This window comes from Scatophagus argus, chromosome 10 (assembly GCF_020382885.2).
Source record: "Scatophagus argus isolate fScaArg1 chromosome 10, fScaArg1.pri, whole genome shotgun sequence".
In the NCBI taxonomy this organism is placed as follows: Eukaryota; Metazoa; Chordata; class Actinopteri; family Scatophagidae; genus Scatophagus; species Scatophagus argus.
This window is the reverse complement of record NC_058502.1, coordinates 21,936,645-21,959,975: the sequence shown is the minus strand read 5'-3', so window position 1 is coordinate 21,959,975 and position 23,331 is coordinate 21,936,645. Positions and strand designations below refer to the sequence as shown.

Genomic DNA, 23,331 nt, shown 5'->3' with positions numbered 1-23,331 from the left:
AGGGGGAAATTCAGAAGATACACCAGAAAACAATTTATATTATGTAATTAAACCACCTTTACCAGCTTTAACATTAAAGTGGTGATAGTATATTTTTTACTTTTGTAATTTTACTGAAGTAAAAAGTGTAAATGCATGACTTACTTGTAACAGATTTTTTCTACACTGGGGTGTTACTACTTTTAGTACAAGATCTGAGGACTTTTTCCACCTCTCAGTAGCAGTACTAAAAACAGATGTATAACACACAGCGAGGGGAAAGGTTTAAGCTGTCCTGATGGGAACACTCTGGTATTACAACCTGTTGAGAACTTCTCCCCCTTTTATCTAAAAGTGGAACAGTTTGAGCCTACATTATTGCATATTTCTGCAGCTAGATGGCAGTAATGTTACCAGCAACACCAGGAGAGGACAGAGGAGGTATTTCCTGTATGGTATCCCAGGAGTATAGAGAGAGCACTGATACAGGAAATGTAATTTATCTCTCAGAACTATTGTCCATCTATAAAATGTGGAATAAAGAGAGTTTTTCTTTCAAACCGCAAAAGGATTATGGTCTGTTCAGCTGCAGCACTGTGAAACAGGCATGGAAAAGTTCTTAAATAGAAGAGAGTAATTTGTGTGTCTATGTGTGTGTCTGTGTCTGTTTGTATAGACCCCACAGCAGGCCCTTCAGCATCTGACCAGAGCACCTGGTATTTGGATGAGTCAACCCTCAGTGACAACATCAAAAAGACTCTGCACAAGTTCTGTGGGCCCTCACCTGTTGTCTTCAGGTACACAGTAATACATTGTACAATACACAAGTATTGTACACAGTTTTTATCAGCACAGTGAGTGTAGTTTATTTTTACCCTGGTTTGCTTTCACTCTTTCTTCCTTTCTCATTGATGGACTGCGGTGTTACTTGAAACTAAAATCAGTGCTACGTGTTTCTTATTCACAGTGATGTGAACTCCATGTACCTGTCATCCACTGAGCCACCTGCCGCTGCCGAATGGGCATGTCTTCTGCGACCTCTGAGGGGCCGAGAGCCAGAAGGCATCTGGAACCTTCTGTCCATCGTCAGGGAGATGTTCAAGAGACGAGACAGCAACGCTGCCCCGCTGCTTGAGATCCTCACTGAGCAATGCCTCACCTATGAACAGGTACATCCTCGACATGACACAAGCTCTACACAGAACTATGCACACATAATATCACGTCACAATGTCAGTTCACGCTATCAAGTAATACTACTACCTGTCACTTCATCTTTGTTACTTGTTATTTTGTATAAATGCTGCTATTGTGCTAGGCACTGGTTTTACTAACTTGCCTCATTTTAAGCATTTTGTACTCCAACCATCTTATTGGGTCTTTTTTTTTTTTTTTTTTGCTATTATTTTCTGTAATAGCTGGAATCAGTGCATGGCCCCGACCCAGGAAATGCACTTGTGTTTCTTTAGCCTGTAAATATTGTACTGTAATGCGCTCTCTTAAGCAACCTCTGGCAGTAGTATTTCCTTCAGGGTTAATAAAGTTCTGTCATATCTTATCTTAACTGCAGACATGCATTTGATGAGCATGTGGGTGAAAAAGTTCGAGTTAACTGTAATGCGAAAAGTTTTAGAATAATCAAGGCCATGGGAAAATATTGCTAGAGATGTGTCAGTCATTTTGTTTTGCCTCAGATCCTGATTTTAATGTCCTCTTTTGCCTCTCTGTCTATGTATTCATGCATGCACTCATTTTAAATGATTTTTTGTTTAATCTACCAAATATATACAATTGAAATATTTACAGAGGCTATTCCTCAGACACCTGTACTCCAGTGCCAGTTCAACTTAACCATTTTTTTGTTGTCTGGCTCCACTGAGCCTAACAACTGCAATCTCACAAAGAGGTCAGTCCTTGTCAAAGAGTCCTTGTCAAAGCACAATGAAATGGCTTTGATATGGAAAAAAATAAAATGAAGAAGACAAGAAGGGGCCCTCCTACACAGGAGTACACTAGAGCTGCGGCTTTAGTTAATGAGTTGATCAAAAGAAGCTTAATTTCCATGGGTTTAATAACTGATTAATAATTTAATTTAATTTTTATACTTTTTGATCTGTTATCTATAACAACCTGTTTTGGAGCTAGTTAGATGTGTAGCATGAGTTACCATAGTGATATACCCCAGTAAGAAGTGACTTAACTCCATAACCCTGAAGTTACCTCGCTAACCATAAATCCTGTGTTATGCTGGCATTGTGCCATATATCAGACCTTACGTACACAGTTATACAGATAGATGTAAAATTCATATGTTGAGCTTTAGTAAAGAACATTAAAGGACTTGTTCCTGACTGAATTGACTGTCTGTGCATAGATCATCAGCTGGTGGTACAGTGTTCGGACCTCAGCATCCCACAGCAGTGCCAGTGGCCACACCGGGCGCAGCAACGGCCAGTCGGAGGTGGCAGCTCATGCCTGTGCCAGCATGTGTGATGAGATGGTGGTGCTATGGAGGCTCGCAGTGCTCGACCCCACAATGAGCCCCTGCAGGTGAGACCTTTGGCACCACGCTACACACTGTTTATGGACTTCTGTCTCAGAATTTGGTCATAAAATGTGATAAACGGGGATCACTGAATATACAGTTTCCTGTATCTGCATCTGTTCAACCAACTAAGTTGTCAATGTAGCTGTACTTGGGGTGGGTGGGACTTAAACTAGAAGTAGGGATGGCTGAGCAAAAGTTGTCAATTTCAGCCTGAAATTGACATGAGTTGATCAGCAATTGCCATATTTTCGCCTAGATGATTATCATACTCATTAGAAACTGTATGACAGATGCTTATTTCAGCGTACTTACTCGATCAAAATGATAAATCACATGGGATAGATATGTAATATTAATTCATGTATCACCTAGCAATTGCATTAGACAACATATTATGTAAAATATGAGTGAATGTTAAGTTTTGCGTGTATCCTGTTTCCCAGGCGTCTGGAACTGGCAGGCCAGCTGAAGCAGTGGCACCTGAAAGTTATAGAGATAGTGAAGCGAGGACAACATCGCAAATCCCTGGATAAACTGTTTCAGGGCTTCAAGCCTGCTGTGGAGTCCTGTTATTTCAACTGGGAGGTGGCCTACCCACTGGAAGGCATCACCTACTGCAGCGCTGATAAGAAGAGTGCCACATTCTGCTGGTCCAGGGCAGTGCAGCTCCAGAGGGGAGCCAAAGCTGCTGCAGGAGGAGGTGGAGAACCATCTGAACTGGGGGGAGGGGCGAGAGCTGAAAATGGATCTGTGGGAGATTATAAAGGCAGAGGAAGTGCTCACTCAAACCAACAAGAGGTGGCAGTGCGACCCAAGGAGACCATACTGACCAAGAGGAAGGGCCTGTCAATGAGCGGAGGGGGAGGGATGCTGGTCCGTCTAGGAGGGAGTGTCTCTCTGTCTCTGGAAGATGGAGGAGGGAAGTGCATGTACAAAGGGACAAGTTCATCCTCTGGAGGGAAGCTGAAAATGACACAGGGCAGTGGAAAGGGGGCATCTGTAGGAGGTCCTGGAGGCAGTGGAGGGTTAGGAAGTAGTAAGCATGCCAGTGCCAAGAGGAGAACCAGCAGTGAGGACAGCTCCCTGGAGCCGGACATGGCTGAGCTCAGCCTGGACGACGGCTGCAGTCTGGCTCTCGGGGCTGAGGCCAGCAACACTTTTGAGTTTCTCCCCCCACCGCCGGAGATGCTGCCCTCTCCAAGCCCACTGCTTCGAGACTCACGCAAGTACAACAGCAGCAGTGGGGGCAGCAAGATGTTTGAAACAAAGCGTGTCAGCCATGCCTCAGCGGCACTCCCTACTGCAGAGCCTGCCCAACCATGCTTCAATTCCAAAGAGACAGTGGTCGTGGATATGGACGTGCCCAACGCTCCAGAGAAGGAAGCAGAGCTGGAGGTGGAGCCTATCCAGGGCAGAGATGAAGATGTAGACTCAGCTGGCAGTAACCAGCCTTCCACCTCCACCACTACGGCAAGATCAGGTACCACTGAAATGTCTGCCAAGGCACCACAGGGCCGCAGAGAAGCAGCCCCTGCTGCAGCAGCAGCTGGGAGCAGGGCAGCAGCTGCAGGTGGACTCCCTAACCAAGGAGCAGAGGCAGCAGGTGGAGCCACGGGAGGAGAAGCTGTGAATGAGGATGACTATCAGGCTTACTACCTGAGTGTTGCCTCTGAGGAAGGAGCAGACAGACAGCTGGCTGACAACCACCAGGAGGAGGAGCCAGACATCTTTGCAGGGATGAAACCACTGGAGCAGGAGGGGCGCATGGAGGTGAGGAAGGAAGACCAAGTGTGGTGCTGGTTATGCTGTTTCCTGCTATAGCTTTATGGGAATGGAAGCGAAGATTCAAGTCTACTCATACATAAATGTCATTTCTTTGAATATAAAATATTTTTCCATGATTTTGACACACACAACAAGACAGTTTGGTGAAAAATGTCTTTACCAAAAGAAGAAATTTGAATTGAATTTACCTTAATGTATATTTATCAGAATTTTTGTCTGGATTGTCAATGTCAGTGCTGTAAATTGATTGGTGCAATATTTCTGTGGGTGGTTGCTAGAAATATGCTTATGCTAGCCAATACAGAGCCATTACTTCAAGATTCTGCACAAATCACAGAGGGCATTACATGTGAGGTCACAGTTATGTTTTTTTAGTGTGGTCACCTGACATCACCACATCCAGACCCACGGAAGAGAGACCACTCTTCCGTGCTGACTGGGCTCAATACCGATTGACAATAAATACTTTCGGACTCTGCAGCACACATGTCAGAACCTCAGTGCTCCTCTTACTGACCTGAATTCTGTTGCTGTTTGTGTGTGTGCATGCAGGTGCTGTTTGCGTGTGCTGAGGCCCTCCATGCTCATGGCTACAGTAATGAGGCTTGCCGGCTGGCGGTAGAGCTGGCCAGAGACCTGTTAGCCAACCCCCCGGACCTGAAAGTGGAGCAGCCACAGACTAAGGTACGCAGATTCGCAGGTTCTAGCACCCTGAAACATATTCTTCTTCTTTTATGTCCTTTGACTTCTCACCTTCTGTTGTACAGCCTCAATCTTTCAAACTCTTCAGTCAGCATCTTGATCTCTGTAGTAGGACATTGAGCCTTTCTTCTTAAAGGAGAGCCATTAGATTGTTCTCATATGTTTGTTTATTGGCATTGTTACCCTGAAAAATTGTTACTGTGCCAATTTGTAAATGACCAACAAATTTGAACTGTTCACAACAATTAAGATATTTTAATTATGGCTCTGCTTGTCAGAAGTAACCTTCTGTTTCATATTCTGTCATCACGACATTGATGTTGACATCATGATGTTTCTTGATGTAGGGTAAGAAGAGCAAGGTGTCCACCAGCCGTCAGACGCAGGTTGCCACTAACACGCTGTCAAAAGCCGCCTTCCTCCTCACTGTTCTCAGTGAACGACTGGAGCTACACAACCTGGCCTTCAGCACCGGCATGTTCTCCCTGGAACTCCAGAGACCACCGGCATCTACGAAAGCTCTGGAGGTCTCACACTCACAGACCCACACACACTCTCTGTTGTGGCTGATTGTTTTTCTGTGGATTTTCTAACCGATTTGTTGACCATTTGTTTCAGCCCTAATTTCATGCCTTTTTTTTTAAGCTTAAAGAATTTAAGGCATTAGTATTGTTTTGGGTCAGTGTATTTGTACTAACTTGCTGTTCCTGTAGTCGTGCGCTTTTCCAGTTGTTGTTAATAATCTGCCTGATTAGGTAGGCCTGCGGTTTCCAGAGGAGGTCTCACAGCTTGTAAGCCCGTATGTACAATAAACAGGCTCATAGCGCTCTGCTGCAGTAAACAGGTTATGGTGCCAGAGTACTGAAGGGGAGCGTACCAGGCACTGAAATAATTAAATAAATGATGTAAAGTGAACAAAAAAGGAACCTAGACTGATACAGATTGCCAAGGCAAAAGCTTTTCAGTGACAGTGAAGGAAGCAGTATAAGGTCTTTTAGCTGAATACGAATACTACACTGTGAAAATGCTTGACAAGATTCAAAAGTCCTGCATTCGAAACCTTACTGTAAAAATACACTATATAGACAAAAGTATTGGGCCACTTGACCATTACACCAACAGGGACTTTAGTGACGTGGAATTATTACTTATTCATGCAGTAGACCAATAGTGAGGTCAGGCACTGATGCTGGACGAAATACCTGGTTCGTAATCTCCGTTCCAATTCATCCCAAAGGTGTTGGATGGGGTTGAGGTCAGGGCTCTGTGTGGGCCAGTCAAGTTCTTCCACACTAAACTCATCCAACCATGTCTTTATGGACTTTGCTTTGTGCACTGGAGCACAGTCATGCTGGAATAGAAAAGGACCTTCCCCAAACTGTTGTCACAAAGTTGGAAGCATAGCATTGTCCAACATGTCTTGGTATGCTGAAACATTAAGATTTCCCTTCACTGGGAGTAAGGGGCCCAGTCCAACGCCTGAAAAGCCCCATAAAGAGGTGTGTCTGGATACTTTTGTTTATACAGTGTATGTAAATATTATTATCAAAATGTACTCAAATTATGAAAAGTAGAAGTTCAGTAAAAAAAAGTACAGTAAAATGTTGCATATCAGCATTTTGCTGTTACATCTGGTGTTTTTTTTCAGTATTGTCACTGTTTGCTTTGCTTTAATACAAAATAAAAAGTCCAGCATTCCTCTGAAACATATTGAAGTATAAGTATACAGTAACAGAAAATGGAAAATAAAGTACCTCAAAACTGCAATTAAGTATAGTACGTAAATTAATGGACTTAGTTGCTGCTTTGAATGCTGGCACACAGTCAGAAAATGTTGCACAGTCTATATGCAACATTTTGTGCATTTTACTCAGATGGCTCAGAGTTGATACTGGATTATTTGTTCTAATCTTGCAACACAACACTTGTAATGAATGTTAATTACCAATTAAGCTTCTGTACATGCTGGTGAGCTGTCCCAAAAGATTACACATTAATGCGGTTATATTAACTGGAGTATAACAGTAAAAAAACAAAAAAGCACAGGGGGTGTTTTTAAATATTATTTTTCTTCCTTTAATGCAGCCATGGCATGTTGATATCCAACTATTTTTTTTCTTATCCACATATAAAGATCTATAGATTCTGCTTTGATTACTTGGAACTAACAATGCTGTTACAGAAGTGCCTGTCAAATGCTCTGAGTTTAGATAACTAAATATATATCCTCGAGTATACATGCTTATAAAATGACGTGAACATTTAATCACACATACTGACAGCATGTGTGTGGCTTGACCAGGTGAAGCTGGCCTACCAGGAGTCAGAGGTGGTGGCTCTGTTGAAGAAGATTCCTCTGGGCCTGGTGGAGATGTCGGCCATCAGGGAGAGAGCCGAGCAGCTCAGAGACGGAAACTTCTGTGATTACAGACCTGTGCTGCCTCTCATGTTGGCCAGCTTTATCTTTGATGTGCTGTGTACCCCAGGTAAGCACCAAATATTGTTTGTTTAAGTTGGATATTTTTAGATGACAATGTAGAACTCAAATTGCTTGGTTATATAGTTTTTGCGGTGAAGACCTTTAATCTATTTAACAACATAAATACTTGCAATGTTGTGTTTGTCTTGCATAGCTTTAAGACTGGTTTGATGTTAAAATAAGCAAAGCCATATTAGTGTTTTCTTTATAGATAGTGATAGATATGTATATGTTATAGATATGTGACTACCATGCAGGGTTTATGTCAGCTCAAGCTCAAAAATAGCTCAGATTTCCTGACAAGATAAGTCAAGACTTGTTAGTCCAATCATAGTTTGTAGTTTGTCCAATCATATAAAATGATGAAGCGATGACATTTTCTATCCAAAAGGTCTTTTTCATACGTGTCAATACAGGGATAACTTCCATTTCATCACAAGCTATATTTCCTACTTTTTATTAAAGTCTCTGAAAGACTTCACTACACATATGAGTCTGGACATGCATGTAAACTGCAAATTGACTGATACCTGGAGACATAAAACCATGTGATGGTAATAATAATAATCCTGAATTAAATATTATGACTTACCATAGTTGCTTTTTTTGCAGTGTAATACTCAACCATTAACTCTATAAATGGAAAACGGATTACAGGAAACCCCCCCCCCCCCCCCCCCCCCCCACCCCACACACACACACACACACACACACACACACCACATGTTAGCAGATGGGACGTGAGCCAAACTAAACACTCACATACATGTCAAATTTTTCTCAAAAGTAGTTTCTGTCAATTTGTGTAGTTCTTATCACACAGATGTATGTTCAAGTGTTCATTTCTTCTCATAAGTTGGTTTTGATTAGTTATTTGATGTTATTTAAAGGATGATGAGGATGTCAGGTGGGTGTATGGCGGGAACTCAATACTGCAACTCAACCACCTACTCACTACTGTTTAATCTCTGGCTCCAAATGGTGTAAGCAAGATGACAGTGCTCATATCTGGGATATTGGGAGGAAGTGGAAACACATAGTCCATCTTATATATGTCAGTGTGCTCGAGCAAATATGGACTATATATTGCCTGACTGATTTTAAACAAGTAGCAACTCAGAGTGACAAAGAAGTTACACTATTTTTTAATTAAAACATTTTAAATGAGAACTTTAAGAATTAACATTCCTTTTACTTTTATCCATATTGTTTGTGCAGTTGTGTCCCCGACGGGTTCCCGTCCACCAAGCCGCAACCGTAACAATGAGATGCCCGGTGATGAGGAACTGGGCTTTGAGGCTGCTGTCGCTGCACTTGGTAAATTTATTCTAGTCATGTTGTTAATTTCTGTCTGGATTAGAGTCAGTGACCGTTTCTGTCTTCTTTCAATATTTCCTTTTCTCTTCTCGTTCCTTATTCTGTTACCCTCACTACTGTAATCCTTCCTCTTGTCTCCACCCTCTGTCTCGCTGCAGGTATGAAGACCACAGTAAGTGAAGCGGAGCATCCTCTGCTGTGTGAAGGAACTAGACGAGTGAAAGGTGACCTGGCTCTGGCTCTCATGATCACCTATAAGGATGACCAGAGCAAGCTAAAAAAGGTAGCCATCACTACTGGGATCATTCTGACCATTTGACAAGAAAATGGCACAAATTATGACACAAAGTATGACTGATAATTGTGAGAAGTGTTCTTCCAGTAAGCCAGGTAGAGCAAAATAGGATGAGAGAAAAGTTGTGCCTGGAGATCAATCATTACGCATTGTTTTTAGTATTCACACTTTACACTTTAGTAACTATTCTGCTTTGGTATTTGGACACTATGGGTAGTAGAAACAACAGCTTGTGGGTTTTTCGTCAGCTTTTCTCTTAGTTATCTAACATGCACAGCGCAATGTGTCAGAGTCATGCGAGTTCCTATGCAAGTCTGTACCACGTTGGAAATTTACATAGAAGTAATAGTATACAGAGAGACTTTTATAGAACACAAATACATTGAATGGTTACTGCTATTATATCATGAAGCTGCACTAATTAGCATTTGGATCAATTCTCACAGAGGACTGTCACCAAATCTGTAGTTTCCTTAAGCTTTAAGTGGTTCTCCCCCTCCTCCCATCCTCAGATACTGGATAAGCTGTTGGACAGGGAGAGTCAGACTCACAAGCCCCAGACCCTGAGCTCCTTCTACTCCAGCAAGCCAGCAGCTGGCAGCCAGCGCAGCCCATCCAAGCATGCTGCAGCCAGCCACAGTGGGGTGAGTGGAGCCTCAGGGGGAGTCTCCAAACATGCACCCTCATCTTCATCTGCAACCACTGTGGCAGCCTCTTCTTCCAGCTCTTCCTCTGCTGTAGCACTGGGTAGTGAGGAGGTGGCTCATCAGGCTGAACTGAACCCAGTGCAGAACAGTACGGCAGGGGAGACTGCAGCTGAGACCAGGGAGCACGGTGAGAACCCTAGCTGATTATTAGACTTAGGTTATGTTTTGAACAAACTGTAATGGGTGTCTCTACATTACATGTTCAGTCTCTGGTTGAAAACATACAGGTAGTTAATTTATATAGCACTTTCTTTACAGACCTGGTTCCAAAAAAAATCAGCTGTGTAGTGCTGTGTAAAATGTAATTAAAAAATAAAATGCAGTCATTTCCAAATCCTTTTTGACCTATATTACAGTTGAATACAATAAAAAGACAAGATATGTAAATATACACTAAGATTGCTGTGTTCCAGCAGTCTGAGTAATTCAGATTTTTGATTTGATTTCTGAAACCTAGATGTCCTGCGCTACCATACATTAGGTAATCCCTCTGTGATAAGATAAGAGATAAGATAAGAAGTTTATTGATCCCACAGGAAATTGTTGAACACAGTATTAACACAGTATAGATAACACAGTATTATTTGATGGATATCGACCTGTTCATTTCCTTTCCTTCCAGTAGCAGATGGGCCTCCTCCATCCAGTGACCAGCAGAATGAAACAACTCCATTTAAGCTGGAGGCCACAGTGCCTAGTCGACTGGCATTGGGGGCACGTTGTGGATATGGACAACGCTGCTGGGGCTCTCCTGTCCGACAGAAGAAAAAACACACTGGTAAACACTTAGAATGTCTATATTCAGTACACAGAAGAGACTTAACAATGTCACACTGCCTCCCATGGATTGTATAAAAGAGGTGCATATAGTTTCCATGTCTGAAAAGTAAAGGCAAAATGAAAGTCTTGAACTGGATTCTTTTTAATGGCCAGCAGGGGGAGACTTCTTTCAGTCCAATTGCATGTAGGCGTATGAGAAAATAGCTCTACTTCTCACTTGATTGACTTGAAGAAATAAATAAGATGTCAACTTGCCAAATGCTTCAGAGCTTTAAAATGACAGGCCACACTTTGATGTCTTTCTCTCTTAATGCAGTCTTTGCTAACTTCACTCTAATTTAAATCCACATTATCAGACAGCCGGTGCTGGTTTTTAGCCTGGTTCATATGTCTGGTATTTCTGATTGGGTAGATACAATTTATATCCAGAAAAATACCTTGCACTGAAACGGATTCATTTCAGAAATGAGTCAACAGTGGTGTAACTGTGATATAAATGTGGTTTTTGACAGGCATGGCGAGTATCGATAGCAGTGCTCCAGAGACGACCTCAGACAGTTCCCCCACCCTTAGCCGACGGCCACTCCGGGGCGGGTGGGCAGCAACGTCTTGGGGCCGGGGCCAGGACAGCGACAGTATCAGCAGTTCATCTTCTGATTCGCTGGGCTCCTCCTCTTCCAGCGGCTCTCGCAGGGCAGGAGGAGGGGCCAGGGCCAAGAGCACTGACACCAGCAGGTAAAGTCAGACATCTTCCTCATCAGGTCATTTAAAACACACTAGCCTGATGATGTTGAATAAAAATGACAAAAAAGTTTATAAACAAATGCTTCCTGTTTATAAGTGCAATTGTTGCTGATTTCTTATCTGTTGGACAGGAACCGTACTTCCAACAACCTGTGGTCACCAGCAGGGCCTTTTAATAATAAGGCTAAAGCTGGGTTTATGCTTGACACAAGGGGTTATAGGAACAACTTGTAAAATATGGCCAGAATTCGAAGGTAGCTTCAAAAATAAGGAGGGGCAGCATATTTGTAGAGTAACTGCCAGCTGCTGTCTGGAAGAAAAACAGCTACAACAGTATTCTCCCCATAACTATCCCCAGCACTATGGGGACTTTAATTTAATGGAGATTTGAATCATTTAATTCTTCTTGTTTTGAGCGAAAAATATTTCGAATTTGGATTATACTGTCTTCATCTGGTAAAATAGCTAATGAAGGAATAAAGTAAAGATGTTAATATAACAGCTGAATGGTAGTGTTTAAGCAGGTGTACGTTTTCTTTCTTTGCTACAGGGCTACACCAATAACCCTTTATGCGCAAGTATAAATCTATCTTAAGAAAAGAGGTCTTCCTTGCATAAAGCCTGACCTCAAACTACTGATCTGTGATTTAACAGAATACTAATTCCAGTCTCACAATAGTTCACAACAGGCCAGATTTGTGAGCAGATGATAACGATTACGAGGAGAAAGAGCCAAATTTTTAATGATGGAACTTTGAGGAGCAATGGCTGGTACTGCTATAAGGAGGTGTGTGTTGGTGGATGTGGAGCTGGAAGCAGGAGTGATGGGATGGTGATGTAGATGGCTTCGTAGAAACAGGTTACATCCAAGATTCCATGCATGTATTCACAGAGTGCCTCCCACCAGTGCAGAATGCCGATCTGAATGACGTAAAAGTCATGTGAATTCTTATGTGCCTGTTCAGACTGGGGTCATGTTTTAAAACTGATCTGAACCACATATTAAAGTGGCCCAAATCAGAATTGAAAAGGTCAGATTCCATGGGATTTGTGCTGTTCACACTGTCAGAAAGAAAACAGATCAGAATGACAAAAAATCGGATTCAGGCCAATAGCAGTGTGAATGTAGACACACACATTCAACATACATTATCAAAGCCAAAGAGAAAGAGTATTACGATGAATTCATTGATGGCCTTGGTTTGGAAGTAATTTGATAATGTAATGCTTACCATATGATGAAATTTACTTAAAATACTAATGGACTGTCTGCTGGTTAATTGTTGAATTTGATGTACATTTATTTACCAGGCATTTAAAGGGAGACTCATGATAATACTACCTTTTTGCATATCAAAAGTGACATATAACAAACAAGAGGACAGCTCGAAAACACAATACAATAAGCATGAGACCTCAGGTAAAGTAGCCTGATCAGAACCAGACCGGTAAGATCAGCCTGCTATGTTGAGTGGATTTTTTTGAAAACCAGCCTGATTTCCAGCAGCTCTATTTGTGTCTTCATTCTAACAAAGATGAATTCTCATTAACAAGTTGTACATTTTCCTGTTCAGGTACAAAGGGCGACGTCCAGAGTGCCACGCACCCCATGTGCCCAACCAGCCATCAGAGGCAGCGGCCCATTTTTACTTTGAGCTGGCCAAGACGGTGCTGATCAAAGCCGGAGGAAACTCCTCCACTTCCATTTTCACCCAGCCCTCAGCCAGTGGGGGCCACCAGGGGCCCCACAGAAACCTGCACCTCTGTGCCTTCGAGATTGGCCTATATGCTCTTGGCCTCCACAACTTTGTCTCACCCAACTGGCTGTCCAGGACCTACTCCTCCCATGTGTCCTGGATCACTGGTGAGGGGGGAGTCTGTGCGAGAGTGAAAAACATGATTTAAGCCCAAGCTGAAGACCCACATTTTCAAATCCTTTGTTTTCTTTCTTTGCTTTCCTGCCTCCACCGACTCACCCACTCTCCCCTTCTCTCAGGCCAAGCCATGGAGATCGGCAGCGCTGCCCTCAACATTTTGGTGGAGTGTTGGGACGGCCACCTCACCCCTCCAGAGGTGGCATCCTTAGCTGACCGAGCGTCACGAGCCAGGGATCCCAACATGGTTAGAGCGGCAGCAGAGCTGGCCCTGAGCTGCTTGCCTCATGCTCACGCCCTCAATCCGAATGAAATCCAGAGAGCCTTGGTGCAGTGCAAAGAGCAGGTACTATGGGAAAGAGTTTAGAGTTCACAGTAGTTGTTCATTCAGTTGCATAGCATTTCAGATTCTGCTGAATGTGTTTGTAAGATCAGTTGGTCCCCAAATAGCTAAACAATATAATCTTAATTTTATTTCAATTTGATCATGTAGAGCTTTTCTGCAGCCGCGTCCTTGTTTGGAGTATTGTCTACTGAAGCAATGAGCAGGATTGGCAGTTCTCTTTTACTTCATCTCCCCCTTTTCTACATATTATGTTAAATGTATGAAAAGTCGTCGGGCATAAAACCAATGATCTGTTAACCTTTACAAACCCAGATGCAATAGTCTAACAATAGCATAGCCATCAGTGATGTAAAACAAATGTTTGAATAGAAAATTAGATTGAATCTTGACCTTAAAACTGAAACTCAAATCAAATTGTGGAACACTTTTAACAGTGCCATCTAAAAAAAGAAAACGTTGCAAGTGAAGTCTGAGCTTATTGAGCTTATTGTATTTATTAATCTAACAGTAGAAATGTGGCAAACAGGAAGCAAAATGATCATGTCCCTATGTCCATGCAACATTGATGCCTTCTGTTTGAGCATGGTGCCTATGTAAAACAGGGTGGGGTCTGAGGGGGCAAAGTGAAATCATGCAAGACCAAGGTAGCAGTACAAAAATAAAATACTGTTTCAGCTTTGGAGAGCAAACAAGTTTCAAACGATACAACATGTGAGCACAATATGATGTGCAGTTTACTTTTGAATAACTGACATGGAATGGAGACAGTTGAACTGACAGTTTTTCTAATTTTACAATTTTTTAAAATTGTAATGACAAAATCACAGAAATTCTACCTGAATTCTGTTACCCATAGACATGTTTGTTAATTTTGTTGTTGTTAAATTGATCCTGAAAGGAAGTTCAAAAAGGTACTTAGTTTTATAAAACCTGCCGATAAAGAAAATGGTAATTAAAACCATAATATTGGAGTAAATTAAGAACATAAATAATGCATAGGGCTCTCCTCTGCAGTCACTGCACATTCTAACCCCCCCACCCCCACCCCCACCCCCCGTCCCTGTCTGTCCTCGTCTCTTTCCAGGACAATGTGATGCTGGAGAAGGCCTGCATGGCAGTAGAGGAAGCAGCCAAGGGTGGAGGTGTTTACCCAGAGGTTCTCTTTGAGGTGGCTCACCAGTGGTACTGGCTGTATGAGCAGTCAGTGGGTGGAGGCTCGGGCCAGCCACGGGAGACCTCTGGGCGCTGTGGGGCCAACGGGGGTTCGGGCAGGAGGCCCCCGGAGTCTAGCTGTGGCGTCCTTGACAGCGGAGCAAACATGGAGCCTCAGGGGATGGCAACAGTCACAGCCTCGGTCACTGCGGCAGCTGTTGTCCCTGTCATCTCTGTGGGCTCCACCATCTACCAGTCCCACGCCATGCCTGGGCAGGCCATTGCTCACCCCCACAGCCAGGGCCTCCACCCCTACACCACCATCCAGGCCCATCTCCCCACCGTCTGCACCCCCCAGTACCTGGGACATCCTCTGCAGCATGTCCCACGACCCACCGTCTTCCCTGTGACTGGGGCTGCATATCCACAGGTCAGAGCTCCTCTTCACACAATCTTTGAGCCTTTGGTTTCCTTTTACACAGATTACCAGGTTGTCTGAGATGTTTGAAATTGCTGATTTGGCTTGGGGAAATACTGATTTGATTGATAAGATAAGCAGCAGATTAGATAGATAGATATACTGTATTGATACCAAGCTGGAAAATTACAGTAATTAATTGACATTTAAAATGTATTTGAAACCTATTCAATAATTTCATAACTATACATTGTGACTTTTTATTGCAGATGTAAAAATTCATTATGGAGTTACTGAATATCCAATTCTAAGTCCGATATAAATGAGTCTTTGTTGCTTTGTTGTTTTGTGTAAAACTTGTTTGTACTCCATAAACGTTCCTCCACGTCATAATAGCAGTGTGAGTGCGGGTCACTCAACCTGTGTGTGCACACGTATTAAGGTTGTTAGACCAGATTATTAAACTTTCACAGTTACACTTGACACCTCTTTCTATACCACTGCAAAGGGAAAAGGAAGTCCTATTCACACAAAATAGATTTTCTTGTTTTTATTTACAACCTGCACAGTGCAGTAAAGGTAAAGGTCACTGAACATATACCAACTCATTTGTAATAATACTAATGTTTGTGCAGTCTTAGGTTGAAAATGTGATTGGAGATCTGTTTTTATAGCCTCTTTTACAGCTACTTTCAATATGATTAGATGTGAATATTGTATTGTTTTATGCATGGTGTTGAAAACGTATGGAAGTATCAGTACTTGTGGCAACCTCAACATGTGTGTATACTGTGTGTGTGTATGTCCTCAGGGAATGCACCCAGCCTTCATCGGTGCCCAGTACCCGTTCTCAGTGGCCACTGGCCCCCAGCCACCTATGGCAGCCACGGCTGTGACCTTCCCTGGTGTCCCTGTCCCGTCCATGACTCAGATCGCCGTCCATCCCTACCACACGGAGACCGGCCTGCCCCTGAGCACCACTGTAGCAGGTCAGGACCACACACTCTGTGTGTGTGTGTGGCTCATCTGTGTTTAAATCCAGCATTTATCAATGTTCTTGTAACTTTAGGCTATATTAGATATTATAGGCTGGTAAATGTTGGTGTGCTAATGTGTTTTTCACTGTGTAACATTATGATGTGTCTGTCACATTTCACAGTAGGCAGTGTCCACTCAGGCCCCACTATCCAGGCCATACAGGGAGCATCTCTTCCCTCCCTCTCCTCCCAACCCGGATCATTGGTCAGCACTCCTTTCCCAGCTGAGGACGAGCAGCACAGCCAGCCAATCAGCCAACAGGGCCTGCACTATCTGCATTCCGCCTACAGAGTTGGTGAGAAGTTAACGTCATACTGTTACATACATACATACGTCCTTGAATCCTTATATTTTTCTAACCAACGTGAATAGAGTGCAGAAGGTTAACTGAATATCTCTATTGTTCTTTTGCGTGAAGGCATGCTGGCATTGGAGATGCTGGGCAGGAGGGCTCACAATGACCACCCCAACAACTTCTCCAGGAGCCCACCTTACACTGAGGACGTCAAATGGCTGCTGGGACTGGCTGCAAGGCTAGGTGAGCATGCACAGAAATGAATGGACAGCAATTGATTTGGATTATAATCTGGTTGACACATGAATTTTTATTATTTTGTCAATTGTTGAGGTATCTGGTGTCAGTATCACAATAAAGAACTGTGCGCAAAGGGCAGAGGCCTTTCAACACCACACATGGTGGACTGGACACAGTACTGTGCTGATAAACAGCCATTTATCATAGTAGAAGAGAAAGGTAACATTTTGATGGTGTAAACAAGAAGAGATAGCAGGCGTCCTGGCAGCCACCTCCAGTGAATTAACAATCGCACAGCTCAGCTCACATTCAGTCAGAAAGTGATCGTGTGACGGTGGCTGTGTTTAGACTCTCAGGTGCATTCAGTATTGTCTGATGTTCAATTTAAATCTGAATTGACACAAATACTCATTAGAAATTCTTCTCTTCCTCCTTTCCTTGTCTACATATCCAATTGATCTCTTTGTCTTTCTTCTCTCTGCCGGTCAGGAGTCAACTATGTGTACCAGTTTTGCGTCGGAGCAGCAAAAGGTGTCCTCAGTCCATTTGTCTTGCAAGAGATCATCATGGAGGCTCTGCAGAGACTGAACCCAGCCCACATCCACGCCCACCTGCGAACTCCTGCTTTCCATCAGCTCGTCCAGCGCTGCCAGCAGGCCTACCTGCAGGTATCATTTGCATGTCCACATTTTAGTCAGAAGCTCTCAGGAAGTGTTCTGCTCTGACCTATTAGAAGTGTTGTGTGTGTTGCCCTAAATTTTTCCTGATTTTGCTGTTTCATAATCAACACCTTTAGCTAACAACATATCAAGGGACTCTTATTATGAAAGACTTATATGAAATGAAATGTATTTAACACCAAATCAGTAGAACATTGTTGGCAGCTATTCTTCAATACTGCAGTGAGGAAGAGCACAAGCTGAAACAGTGCGGTGAAGTATGTTAGATGAAGAGCTGCAGACAACAGGCTCTTATTGCACCTCTATAAAAAAAACAAACAGGTAAACAAATTCCTTTCTGCAGTGCTGTGTGATTTAAAAACACTTACAGCAAACTATATAGAACTATAGTTCATAAGACTGCGACTTTGACTAAGTCGGTGCTTGTAAACATGAGCAACTCAAGACAAGCACGTCATCTGTTAAGGACTCTCCTTCAAGCAGGAAGTTCTGTCGTGAAGGAGATGCACATCCCTGCTGTGCTCGGCTGGCAGGGATTTATTCATCTTTGATGCTTCAGGTCGAACCGGGGCAAGCCAAGCACAACAACAAAAACCTGTGCAGCTCTCATTTGGTTGCATTTTTCTAGCTCTGGCGAAGGAAGGTGATGTTTGCATTCTTAATCCTGCCTAATTCTCATTGTCTCAGAAACACCTGTCAGTGAACACATTGCATGTATCATGAGACAATCATGGATGTGGTCAGCCATTCAGAAGTCTAGAACCAGGCTACCACCTCATCCATTTGTCTGTACTGCACTTCAGAGTAAAACAGCTATACATGTCAGATCAGAACCTGTGATCACTAAATTCTTCAGTTCAAGCTGCATGTAGAACGATATCTCTATCTCTTTCTCTCAGTACATCCACCATCGGCTCATCCACCTGACCCCTGCCGACTACGATGATTTTGTGAACATCATTCGCAGCGCTCGAGGTGCTTTCTGCCTGACGCCCGTTGGTATGATGCAGTTCAACGACGTGCTGCAGAACCTGAAGAGAGGCAAGCAGACCAAGGAGTTGTGGCAACGCATCTCACTGGAGATGGCAACCTTCTCCCCCTGAGTGTGCTGCTCAGTGGGAGAGTGTGCTGGCCCTGGGCCTGGGCTTCAGAAGTCCCATCCAGTGCCAACTCAGCCTCCAGCATTGCTACTGCCATTGCACTGAGCTGGCCACATTCATGCTGTCTGGTTCTGTCAGGGACCCTGCCCCCTACGTTATGGACTCTCAAACAAACACAGCACACAGGCAGTACAATCAGCTCCCGTACCACCGACCCACAGAGACTTTTTTTTGTGTGTGTGTGTGTTTGTCCACCCAGAGCTCAGAAGAGAAGCCAGGTTGCCTGCTCTCCTCTGTTGTTGGCAGTCCGATCACTCTCGTTTTATCATGGTTCATGTGTGTGTAACTGTGGAATTAAAGTGTACTCCTTCCTTTCTTCATCTAACTCGTCTCTTCCATTTCCCCTAAAACTGAAGACATTGACGGGGATCCCTCATCCTCCATCCTCACTTCATTTCCAGTGTTTTGTAGTTTTGTTTAGTTTTGTTTTGAATGAAACCACTGAGCGTGGTTCGTTTTCATGCTGCAACATTCCCTTCCAGAGTGGTAGGTGCTGCAAGGCCTCATTCGCCAGAAGCTTGTCACTATGGATCTGAATCTTTGCAGAGTGGGAGAAAAGGAAGAATTTGCAAGAAAAAAAAATGTTTAATATGAGAAATTATATCGTGAGTACGGGTGAGGATTTTTCAGTATTTTGTTTAATCTTTTTTTGATACTTTGTATAGAATATGACATGTAAGCAGAGCAGAATGGGACGAGAATGCGGGGAAGTTAAAGGTGCTGTTGTTGTTGTTGTGTGGGATCCATATTTACATTTCAGCCTGTCTGAGGAGTGATATGAACACAGCTCCAGACCAAAACCAGAGGTCACCTAACCACTGCTGGGCCAAGCACTGAGTGTGCAGCAGTTAGAACATCTGGATCAGTTTCTTGTTAAAAGCTGCCAACACGAGTGGGTATCATTTTAAATTTTTGGATTCGTGCTTTCTTAAGACGGCATGGCGAGATTTTATTTTCGTTTTTTTTTCCAAAATAGATTGTAGTGCTCACTGCAATCTGTGGCTGTGGAAAAATTCTTTCTGGCCATGTCTCAAATTTTCTCTAACAATCTCCTTTTCAGTACTGAATATAAACATTTTCCAACAAATGATTTTTAGACATTTATCAAAATGAGCCAAATTCTTTTACATCGTTGTGCAGAATTTCAGCTAAAATAAAATACAGTTAAAAAAAATAAAAAAAAAACAAAACAAAATTGGATTAATATCAAGTGACAAAGACTGCGTTTACATGACAAGACACTAAGAATCTGGTGCCACCAGTTGTTACTTGGTAATACACCCACTAAAAGTACTCAAATTACAAAGCCAGCCTTTCTGTTCAGCATCCTAATCACTGGCAGTTCAAACACAGTCCCAGCTGCTTCCTTTTGAAAAGTTTAGGGAAGCAGCTGTGCATTGTTTTCTTTATTGGATGCAGTGAAATTAACCAGATGTACTTTTTTCCCCAACTAGTTAGTTCATGTTCAAAACGTACAGGTTGAAAGCAATGCTGATAAAAAGATTCTGCAAATCACGTGACTGTGTGGCTTGTCCAGGTATATTTTTTTTTTGGTGTAGTGTTTTATTCTCATTCCTCTAGTGCAGGAATGAAACTATTCTGGCTACACTCAATATTAAACTTGAACAAGCTGCTCAAAGCTGATATTTATGCTTTATCAGAAGTGTTTTCAAATAGTACGTTTTGGTTTGACAGCACAGCTGTGGTTTGGCTCTGGAAAGCCCTGCTTCACTGAGCTGTGTTACGTGCATGGGTCCAAACACTCTCCGGACCTGTCAGAAATCAGAACCATGAATGTGTCTGAGTGGCCCCTTTCTTCAGTGTGGTTAGCTCATAGACCATGGTGCTGTTACTTTAAGACATGTTGACGTTCCATCTCTGTCTAGGCAGCTGCTGTGGTTCTGAACCCGCCTCTCTGATTGGCTCTGGACCTCACAGGTGAAGGTGACTTAGTAGAAAATGTACTGTGATATTTTTGTATTCCTCAAAGTGTAGCTCGATTGAAAAGTTCTATATGTGCTGATTGCAAAAGGTTCTAATTTAGAATGGAAAAGAATAAAAAAAAGAGAAAAGCAATACTAAAAAGTGTAGAGTTTACTTAATAAAGATAATTCAAAGCACTGACTGGTTGCGAGTGGTGTGTGGGGTTCAGTGGGAGCTTAAACAGAGGAGCAATAGAAAACGACTGGATGGAAGCATCATAAATTGATATGAGATGTGCATGGTTCAGAACAGGAAGAGTCTGCAGTAGGTGATTAAAGCTGCCCAGAACATCATTGGTACCCATTTATCAAGCATCGCCGAAGTGTCCGCTCAGAGGTCCAAGGATACTAAAGGACAACACCCAACACAGCCTGCTCACCTGCTGCTGTCTGGCTAGAGATACAGAATTACCTGCCACTGCTGAACCAACAGAATACAGCGATTTTTCTTTCCTCAGGTCATGAGACACTGCACCTTCAGCAATTAGTTTTTTTAATGTGTCATTGGTTTATTCATCAGTGCATAATTGTGTTTATTGCGAGCAGGATAAGTGGCCTGCAAGTATCATTTTGTTGTAAAATCCTGCTAGTATAATGACAAATTGAAACTTGAAAATCATCTAATAGCATTTTTACTCTGAGAAAATAATATGATGAGTGTGACAAATAAATAGACTATACACCCATTAATAGTTTCGATGAGTAGAGCTGCAGAAGAAATAACAACATGGACTTCCAGATTAATTCTTCATGAAAGCTTTAAATGAGGCGTGAGAAATACTGATAACACTTTCTATAAACACCACGCCTATAATGCTTTCATAATCTAATATAATGAATTTATAATGCTTTAGGACCACATTTATAAACACACGTGAGCTTTCACTTATATTATAAGAGCTGTCAGAAAACATTTTTGGGAGGACTGTATGGAGGAGGTGGTCCAAGCACCAGGAGCTGGTGGACCACTGCTGGAGGAGAGGCTGGAATGTGACTTATAATCTTAATAAATCTTAAATTCAAGTGTCTCATGGGTGACTGTTGGGGTTTACAATACATTATGGCTCCCTATACTCACCTGTACACACCTGAACAGTCAATTGTACTAAGGTCTTATATGCTATAATAGTCCATGCAATATCATGTATCACTGTATGTGTTAAGTAAAGGGAAGTACATATTGATGTATCTGTAATAGTGCAGGCTTCATCATAACATTTCGTTGTTGGTGGTCAGTAAAATGTAATACGTTGTCATGCATTTAAAAGAATCTTTACTGCTTCAAGTAACTAACAGAAATAATCAGAGGGTCAGAAGTGCACTCCTCCTACCACTACTACTGCTGCTACACTTCTGCAGTGCACAGGAAACCATTAGTTATTTAACCCTTTAGAGGTTATGTAGAGGCCAACTGATTTTCTAGTATGCAGGTCAGGTTATATGGTGCTGTATGGTATTTTCTCCACTGGAAGGGCTTCCTATACACCGTGAGTCTAAATATATTTCCAAAATTATTAGAATTATGTCAAAACTTGGTTGTGTCTGTAGCTCAGCACCTCAACATCTCAGAGGTGCATTCATTACTAAAGAGGAAATATTTCACATGGGTTAGGGTTAGAAAAGCAGAAATCACTTCATGTTACACATTAAATATATATATCATGTGCATATTTCCAAATATGAAATGCCTGTATTTATGTTTTTATGGCCAGAACTTAGTTTGAGGAGAAGCGTTGTAATTATGGCAATGTTCCCATGAAACCCAACTACTCCATAATGACTGTTTGCTGTATAAATTTTGAGGAGCTACATGTGTAGGCCTATGCCTCGAAGATTACTGCTATCAGTGGTGCTCTACCAGTAACCGTGGGTTGTGATATGGAGTCATCCTGTTTCTACAACTGGCTATGTTTTGTTACTATTGAACTTCACCACCATCTACTGGATTTTACCATGTATGGCATTTATTCATCTTGCAATGTTGAAAGAAGCGAAAAAGAAAATGCATCTGCCTCATTCGATTCTCCAGAATTGAATGGGTTCTTCCTCGATCCATGCTACATCCTTCCACCTCCAAATTTCCTAAAACAAGGCTGCTGACAAACATAAAAACAAACAACAATAAAAGAAAAACAAACCAAAAGCATAACTTCTTTAGTGGAGATAAAAAAAATAATAATAATTAAAACATAGTTAATTTCAAATACTTTGGATCATCATACTTGTTGGGAAGGTTCTTTGGCATAGTTTGTTCTCTGGGCTCTTCCTCTGATGGGACATACACACCACACAGATCAATTAAAGATAGCACTGTCGCCTCACAGCAAGAGGGTTCCAGGTTCAAATCCCAGTCTGGGCCCTTCTGTGTGGAGTTTGCATGTTCTCCCCGTGCCTGTGTGGGTTTTCTCCAGGTACTCCAGCTTCGTTCCGTTTGGTACCTTGTAATTTTGTTTCAAAATGCTCCTGTATAGTTTTAAGAGTTTTATTTCATTCTTATTTTGGCTTTGTATATGTGTTATTTTCTCTGTCTTTCTATCTCTGTAGACCTACTCATTACTGTCCTTTTAATGTCCTGTAACAACTGAATTTCTTCACCGGGGATCAATAAAGTTTTATTGTATTTATTGTTTAATTTTGTTTATATCTGAATTTCAACATCTGGATATCTATTTATACGTTGTCTCTGTGTGTGTCATGGAGGGGATACAAGTGCATTTCATTGTGCAATACTATATTGTATAATGATGGCAAACCTTGAAGCTTGAGATCTGAAATGACATTTCGCTTTGGCACAAAGCAAATATGTTGTG

General features: G+C 42.3%; 1 protein-coding gene across 6 annotated transcripts in view; it reads left to right on the top strand.

The window, feature by feature from the left end:
• The window catches only part of zswim8 (zinc finger, SWIM-type containing 8), a 32,966-nt gene extending 12,307 nt beyond the window's left edge, over nucleotides 1-20,659 (top strand). The window contains exons 7-26 of one of the 6 annotated variants that reach the window (XM_046401418.1): nucleotides 656-776; nucleotides 947-1,148; nucleotides 2,354-2,529; nucleotides 2,971-4,297; nucleotides 4,865-4,996; nucleotides 5,362-5,541; nucleotides 7,317-7,500; nucleotides 8,712-8,810; nucleotides 8,969-9,093; nucleotides 9,618-9,939; nucleotides 10,438-10,590; nucleotides 11,105-11,327; nucleotides 12,911-13,200; nucleotides 13,333-13,556; nucleotides 14,641-15,138; nucleotides 15,938-16,115; nucleotides 16,289-16,459; nucleotides 16,583-16,702; nucleotides 17,189-17,367; nucleotides 18,279-20,659. In XM_046401418.1, coding sequence (XP_046257374.1) covers nucleotides 656-776; nucleotides 947-1,148; nucleotides 2,354-2,529; nucleotides 2,971-4,297; nucleotides 4,865-4,996; nucleotides 5,362-5,541; nucleotides 7,317-7,500; nucleotides 8,712-8,810; nucleotides 8,969-9,093; nucleotides 9,618-9,939; nucleotides 10,438-10,590; nucleotides 11,105-11,327; nucleotides 12,911-13,200; nucleotides 13,333-13,556; nucleotides 14,641-15,138; nucleotides 15,938-16,115; nucleotides 16,289-16,459; nucleotides 16,583-16,702; nucleotides 17,189-17,367; nucleotides 18,279-18,482 — 5,108 coding nt within the window. In that variant the 3' untranslated portion in view covers nucleotides 18,483-20,659. Of the gene's footprint in view, nucleotides 1-655; nucleotides 777-946; nucleotides 1,149-2,353; nucleotides 2,530-2,970; nucleotides 4,298-4,864; nucleotides 4,997-5,361; nucleotides 5,542-7,316; nucleotides 7,501-8,702; nucleotides 8,811-8,968; nucleotides 9,094-9,617; nucleotides 9,940-10,434; nucleotides 10,591-11,104; nucleotides 11,328-12,910; nucleotides 13,201-13,332; nucleotides 13,557-14,640; nucleotides 15,139-15,937; nucleotides 16,116-16,285; nucleotides 16,460-16,582; nucleotides 16,703-17,188; nucleotides 17,368-18,278 lie in introns of all 6 variants that reach the window. The other 5 variants (XM_046401414.1, XM_046401417.1, XM_046401415.1 and 2 more) reach the window with 5 other exon arrangements.
• The last annotated feature ends 2,672 nt before the right edge of the window (nucleotides 20,660-23,331 follow it).